Raw genomic sequence first — 7,571 nt, 5'->3', positions numbered from 1 at the left:
CAAAAGAAAAATATGCTCTTGATGAAAAAAGAAACATTTGTCTGTTTTGAAATTACTTAAAGGTTGTTTCAAATTGAAAAAGTAAAAATAATGTAGATTAAAATAAAATATAAAATGTTAAAAAATGGACCGGCATCGTGGCTTGCCCATGTAATCCCAGTACTTTGGGAGGCTAAGGCAGGTGGATCACCTGAGACCAGGAGTTCGAGACCAGCCTGGCCAACATGGTGAAACCGCATCTCTACCCTCTACTAAAAATACAAAAAATTAGTCGGATATGGTGGTGCACGCCTGTAATCCCAGCTACTTGAGAGGCTGAAGAGGAGAATCCCTTGGACCTGAAAGGCAGAGGTTGCAGAGAGCTGAGATCACGCCACTGGACTTCAGCCTGGGCCACAGAGCAAGACTCTGTCAAAAAAAAAAAAAAAGAAAAATTAAAAAATTATAGGAAATTATAAAATATGTATAAAAATCTAGAGAGGTCAAAAAGACCAATGTACTTTATTTTATTTTTCTTTTCTTTTTTTTTTTTTTCTGGGGTGCAGTGGCATGATCTCAACTCACTGCAACCTCTGCCTCCCGGGTTCAAGCGATTCCCCTGCCTCAGCCTCCCGAGTAGCTCAGCTATTTTTTATTTTTTATTTTTCGTTTTTTTTTGAGACAAAATTTCACTCTTACTGTTCAGACTTGAGTGTATTGGCACGATCTAGGGTTACTGCAACCTCGGCCTCCCGGGTTCAAGCAATTCTCCTGCCGCAGCCTCCCGAGTAGTTGGGATTACAGGCACGTGTCACCACGCTCAGCTAATTTTGTATTTTTGGTAGAGATGGGGTTTCACCATGTTAACCAGACTAGTCTTGGACTCCTGACCTCAAGAGATCCACCTGCCTCGGCCTCCCAAAGTGTTAGGATTACAGGTGTGAACCACGGTGCCCGGTTGAGGAACTTACAACGTTTTATCAAATTGGCTTTATTATTGATAATACACTATTAATAAAGTAAAAGTTGATTTTCTCTGGAAAAAAAATTTTATGTATTATTAATATACATAAAATATTTTTGTTCACACTTTGAGTGCATTGAAAAAGAGAGCAAAGAAGAGACAGGATTTTCCCACGCTCTGAGGTGGGCCTGGCTGAGCTCAGGGAGGAAGCCCTGCCTGGAAAGGCTGCAGCCTACGCTGGCACTCCATTCAGTCCAGTGTCCGATCACATCTTCTGTCACTCAGGGCCCGAGAAGGCGGGGTCTTAAACGTTATCTAATCAGGGAAGCTGGACTGGGAACTGTCCAATCAGGCACAAAGCTGGAGCAGACAGGGCGGCTTCCGGGATGTGGCGGGGCCTTTGTCTCTCGCTGCCGCTGGAGCTCTAGGTCCCCTCTTCACTGCTCTGTATCCTGTGCTCCAGGAAGCCCAGCCTATGTGGCCCTGTGACCTGCAGGTATTGGAGATCCACAGCGAAGACGCCAGGAACCCCTGGAAACCTAGAAATGGTGAGAGTGCTAGGTGCGACGTCCCGAGAGAGGGAACGGGGCTGGTTGAAACCGGTGGGAGGCGGCTGTGGCGGGACTCAGGCCTCTCCGTATTCAGCTCCACGATCTGTGCCCCGAGTTCTCCTTGCCCAGCTCGGCCTCAGTCCCCTTCAACGATAAGATGGCGGCTGCGCTGACAGCCGGGCTCCGGGCGTCCGGTCTCTTCCCTGCTCAGTGACTGTGCCCTGGCCTGGACCCCTCTCTGGGCAGCTCTGCACCGGCAGCGCCGCGTCTCTTCCAGATTGTGCAGGGACAGCGGGAGGGTTGTCAGGGTAGAATCCTGACTCGGGGTGCTGGTTCATGAATAGGAAGAATTTTAGTCCGTGGGCTTCCCAGGGCCTGTTTTTTTTCCTATTAAAAATTTATGGACGTCACCTCGAGAATATTAAATAATTTAATTAAAGAGTGATTCAAAAATTTTAGAGCACCCAGCTATGGTTTGTAATCTGTGGTCTATGAAAGGACTTGAAGGAAATATTTTTGTAAGGTTCATGATAAAGAACCAAATTGAGTAATTTGTTAGGTACAGTTATGTAGGGTTTTTTTTTGTTTTGTATTGTTTTTTTGAGGAGGAGTTTTGCTCTCTCACCCGGGCTGGAGTACAATGGCATTATCTCAGCCCACCGTAGCCTCTGCCTCCTGGGTTCAAGCAATTCTCCTGCCTCAGCCTCCCTAGTAGCTGGGATTGCAGGCGCCTGCCACCACACCAGGTCAATTTTTTTTATTTTTAGGAGAGACGGGGTTTCACCTTGTTGGCCAGACTGGTCTCGAACTCCTGACCTCTGGTGAACCACCCACCTTTGCTTCTGAAAGTGCTGGAATTAGAGGCGTGAACCACCTCTCCCGGCCTCGTTTTTTAGTTTTTACAATCAAGGTAGAAATATCCTGGTTATGTAATCAGAGCTTAATTGGCATTTTATACTTGGTTAAGCCTAAATTTTGTTTCTGCCAATGTAGTAATTTACCAAAAAGTGCTCTTGAGTTTAGATTTTTATTTTCAGAAGTAGAAATCCGGGGACTAGAGACACCTCAATCTAATTGCCTGCCACTTAATGATTTTCACACTCCACAGGGGACTGATTTTTCCCTGAATTTTTTACATGTGTCCCAAGCAGGGCCTCAAGTCCACCCCTCATCCCCTATTCCTCCAGGCTAACTCTGGCTTGCAGTAAAATACTAAATTTCCAGTTTCGTCTGACATCCCCAAATGCCAGTTTCTCCTCCCTAATTCACTTTATCAACTATTTGTCCTGTAGTGTACATTTTGATACCTATTTTAATCATTTTTATTTTTAAATGTTGAGACATTTAAAATGTCTCACTACAACCTCTGCCTACTGGGTTCAAATGATCCTCCTGTCTCAATCTCCCAAGCAGCTGGAATTACAGGCGCCTACGACCCCGTCTGGCTAATTTTTGTATTTTTAGTACAGACAGCATTTCACTATGTTGGCCAGGCTGGTCTCAAACTCCTGACCTCAAGTGGTCCACCCGCCTCGGCCTCCCAAAGAGCTGGGATTACAGACGTGAGCCACCGCATCTGGCCAATTAATTATTTTTTTGACAAAGCATTTGATGGCACATTTAAAAAGATTTGTTTTCTTTTTGTAAATATTTCCTATGAGAAGAAAGCAAATAATAATCTCCTGACACTGTATTGTAAAATATCTCTGTGCATTTTTTTCTTCTATTTTCCCTAGACACAGATAATCTTATCAGAATGTTTTTGGGTCAGGTTTTCCTTTTGGAAACCTTATAGGGTGATGTGTCTTCAGTCACCCTTCAGTTTTTGCTTGAACCTGGGTTTCAGTACTGTATGGGGATAAACCAAGACACCCACCATGGCTATGTCTGCTAGAGTGTCTAGTGAATATTAGCTTCTGGGTCATATTCTCTCCTAGGACAACCTGAGGTATTGAGTGTAGCTTCTCAAGTGTGCGCGTGGATGCCCAGAGGCTAAGAGACATTTCCTGGTGCACCTTTTTTTAAAGTTAATTCCTTGAGACATTAATATTGCCTTCACCCAATTCAGCTTTCATTTCTTGGAGACACATTGCTGGTCAGCCAATCAGATACTAATATTGAGGAGAAAACAAATAATTTCTGCCTCCTGGATTCCTTTAGGGGGCAGAAAAATAGTACAAGAAAAAAAGTAAAAAAATTTCTAGAAAAAAGATACCCACCACTCCAAAAGACAAAAAAGAAAGAAAGAAAAAAAAAACCAACCCAAAAAACTGACCCCAGTGAGATGGTGTAAGAACTTGCAGAGTAAAATGCTCCTGAGGCACTCACTGGGGACATAGTTCAGAGTCTCCTGAGAGGAGGTTATTGAGCACTTAAGTGAGCATGATGGGGTGGGACAGTCTCTCAAGTAATTGAATGGCCTGACTTGACACATGAGGAAGACATCTGTACCTTGAAAAGCTTTGTTCACTTCCTTTGACCTAAGGGGTTTTTTTTTTTTTTCCCTGTCTTATTTATTTATTTATTTATTTATTTATTTATTTATTTATTTATTTATTTTTGAGTCGAAGTCTTGCCGTGTGGCCCAGGCTGGAGTGCAGTGGTGTGATCTCAGCTCATTGCAACCTCTGCCTCCTGGGTTCATACATTCAAGGAATTCTCCTGTCTCAGCCTCCCCAGTAGCTGGGATTACAGAGGTGCACCACCACGCGCAGCTAATTTTTGTATTCTAAGTAGAGATGGGGTTTCCCCATGTGGCCCAGGATGCTCTCGAATTCCTGCCCTCATGATCCTTCCACCTTGGCCTCCCAAAGTACTGGAATTACAGATGTGAGCCACCGTGCCTGGTTCTATATCCTGGTATTTTGATTTTTGAGTTTAATGCTAAATTTTATGTGATGAAACTTAGTACCTCCTAGAAGTGTTCCCGTGTGAGTATTTTATTTATTTATTTATTTTTTGAAATGGAGTTTCACTCTTGTCACCCAGGCTGGAGTTCAGTGGTACAATCTCAACTCACTGCAACCTCTGCCTTTTGGGTTCAAGTGATTCTCCTGCCTCAGCCTCCTGAGTAGCTGGGATTACAGGCGCTTGCCATCACACCCGGCTAATGGGGTTTCACCATTTTGGCCAGTCTGGTCTCCAACTCCTGCCCTCAGGTGATCCACCCACCTTGGCCTCCCAATGTGCTGGAATTACAGGCATGAGCCACTGTGCCCAGCTAATTGTTTACTACATGATTTTTGATACAAATAATAACATAATACATTTATTGTCTGGAAGGAATAAATACATTTGCTTTTCTTACTGAGGTGTAAGATGTAAGCACCTTAAAATTTTCTTCCCTTATATGAACACTGTTTGCGTAATTTTGCTGAATTATTCTACCACCTAGTTATAGTTTCAAAAACCAAGTTAATAATTCTGACATAGAAATTAAAGCTTAAGCCCAGTGACTCCAAGCTAAGCCTAATTTTAAAGGCCCAGTTAGTTCCTTTTGGGGAGCCTCCCCTGCAGATGTCCTAGCCTGCTCACCCCAGCTATGGAAGAAGCCTCTTTACTGAGAGAATCTACAGAGCCCTGGAAAGCTGGCAACCCACACGCAGATGCAGTTAAGGTTAATGTAAAAGGGTATTAGGAGGGTCTTGCTGAAGATGAAGTTATTGTTTTGAGGCAGTTTCTAGACTTTTTCAAATAAAAGTTAGATACATGTAAAAAATTGAATTTCAAAGGAGTATTGCAACAGGAGGAAGTAGCAACTATAAGATTTTCAAAGATTGAAAATATTAGGCAGACAATGACTTTTATTTTTCCTAGGGAAAAGCAAACAGGATTAGTAATGAGGTAGGAGGGGAATGTTTACATGGAGGGTAATAAAATCAGATTTTAGATCAGAGAACGTTTTACCCTGAGGTCAGCATGTTCTTAGGATAAACATAAAATGGGGTTGTATGGTAGCTCAGCCTGAGATTAGCTCAAAGTTCAGGAGCCTGTGGGAAGAAAATATACTTAAGTTCAGTTTGATTAAGAAGTATTTTATGTTTACCACTGGAGACAAAGTCAACTGATTTTTAATGAGAAAAAGGAGAAAATGCGCAAAGCATTTTTCTGGCTGTGTGATAGGTAAGAAAAGAGAGCAAAAAAATAGTTGCTGTCAAGGTTTCAGAGAAAAGGGCATACTTTATACACTGTCAACAGTTTACATTAATTCAACCATTGTAAAAAGCAATGTGGCAATTTCTCACAGAACTAAAAACAGAATTACCATTTCACCAAGCAACCTCATAATTGGGTATATACCCAAAGAAATATAAATTATTCTGTCTTAAAGACACATGCACAAGAGTGTTCACTGCAGCACTATTCACAATAGCAAAGACATGGAATCCAGTTGAATGGCTATCAGTGGTAGACTGGATAAAGAAAATATGGTATGATCAGGCACAATGGCTCATGCCTTTAATCCCAGCACTTTGAGAGGCCAAGACAGGTGGATTGCCTGAGCTCAGGAGTTTGAGACCAGCCTGAGCAATATGGAAAAATCCCATCTACAAAAATGCATCTCTAAAAAAAATACAATAAGAAAAATTAGTTAGGCATTGTGGCACACGCCTGTCGTCCCAGCTACTTGGAAGGCTGAGGAATGAGAGTATTGCTTGGCCCACCACGATGGCTTATGCCTGTAATCCCAGAACTCTGGGAGGCCAAGGTGGGTGGATCACCTTTAGTCAGGAGTTCAAAACCAGCCTGGCCAACATGGTGAAATCCCATCTCTACTAAAAGTACAAAAATTAGTCAGGCATGGTGGTTTTGGGCATCATAATGAAAAGCGTTTTTTGTTTGTTTATTTGTTTTGTTTTTTTCCCCATAAAGTGTTTTTGGAGAATACAAAAGATAGAGAATTTTATTAATCATAGCTCTTTATCATCTATGTACTTCATCTTTTTCCACCTTTATTCTTGGTCTCATATTTTTTTCACTTGATTTTGTTGGGGTTGTACCTTTTTTTTTTTTTTTTGAGATGGAGTTTTACTCTTGTTGCCCAGGCTGGAGTGTAATGGCACAATCACAGCTCACCGCAACCTCCGTCTCCCAGGTTCAAGCGATTCTCCTGCCTCCATCTCCCGAGTAGCTGGGATTACAGGCATGTTCCACCACACCCAGCTAATTTTGTATTTTTACTAGAGACAGGGTTTCTCCATGTTGGTCAGGCTGGTCTTGAACTCCTGATCTCAGGTGATTCACCTATCTCAGCCTCCCAAAGTGGTGGAATTAGAGAAGTGAGCTGCCACACCTGTCCTGGGTTGTATCTTTTATGTGAAAATGGTAAATATAACTACAGTGTTCTGCTGAGTTCTGTGAGTAGCTCTATCAAATCAGTACGTTTCAGTAACATTATGGGAGTCCCCAGTTTTTAAACAGTATCTCAGAAGCATAGATGAGCTTACAGAGTTTGTGACTGGCATCTGCAGTGAGGGCAGTGTTGTGAGACTGAGCCCTGAATCAAGGTCTGTGCTGACTCTTGGTGGTGTCAGAATTCAAGTGTTAGACAATAAGTTGGTGTTGGAGAATTGCTTGGTGTTCACAAACTCTACAGATTGGGTGCTAGAAGAAAGCTATCACAGACTCCTGGATTAGAATAAACCTCTGGGTGTCCAGGAATGAGAGGCTGTGCTCTCCTCTACACAGTCCGTCACACTGTCCCTTGTTCAGTGATTCCAGCTCCCCTTCCATAGTGACAGAGAACCTAAAACTTAGAGGAAGGGAGCTGTGATGGCAGATCCCCTTTTGCCACAGCTGCCACCACAAGATTTTTACCCACTAACTAATATACTCACTAGACATTAATGTGTCCACACCTCTCCCAGGACAGTGAACCACACTCAGGAATTTTACTACAGCATTTTTGATCCTAGTGTTTTTTTGCCAAAAACTTATATAGAAGTGTCTCCAAGTCTCCTGGCGTATTCCCACCTCCAGACACTGAATCTGCAGCAGCAATCTGTTCTGTCAACCAACCTAGGGTTCTGGACCACCTGTTCATAAACTCATCTGCCTGCATGGACCCAGAAATAAAT

General features: G+C 42.7%; 1 protein-coding gene across 1 annotated transcript in view; it reads left to right on the top strand.

Moving 5' to 3' along the window:
- The first annotated feature begins 1,073 nt into the window (after positions 1-1,073).
- The window catches only part of LOC105494262 (zinc finger protein 91), a 65,799-nt gene continuing 59,301 nt past the window's right edge, over positions 1,074-7,571 (top strand). The window contains exon 1 of the mRNA XM_071088045.1: positions 1,074-1,491. Coding sequence (XP_070944146.1) covers positions 1,489-1,491 — 3 coding nt within the window. The 5' untranslated portion in view covers positions 1,074-1,488. The remainder of the gene's footprint in view (positions 1,492-7,571) is intronic.

The sequence above is a fragment of the Macaca nemestrina genome, chromosome 20, assembly GCF_043159975.1.
Source record: "Macaca nemestrina isolate mMacNem1 chromosome 20, mMacNem.hap1, whole genome shotgun sequence".
NCBI classification, from domain to species: domain Eukaryota; kingdom Metazoa; phylum Chordata; class Mammalia; order Primates; family Cercopithecidae; genus Macaca; species Macaca nemestrina.
Note: the sequence above shows the minus strand (reverse complement) of the source record. Positions and strands in the feature narration are given on the sequence as shown.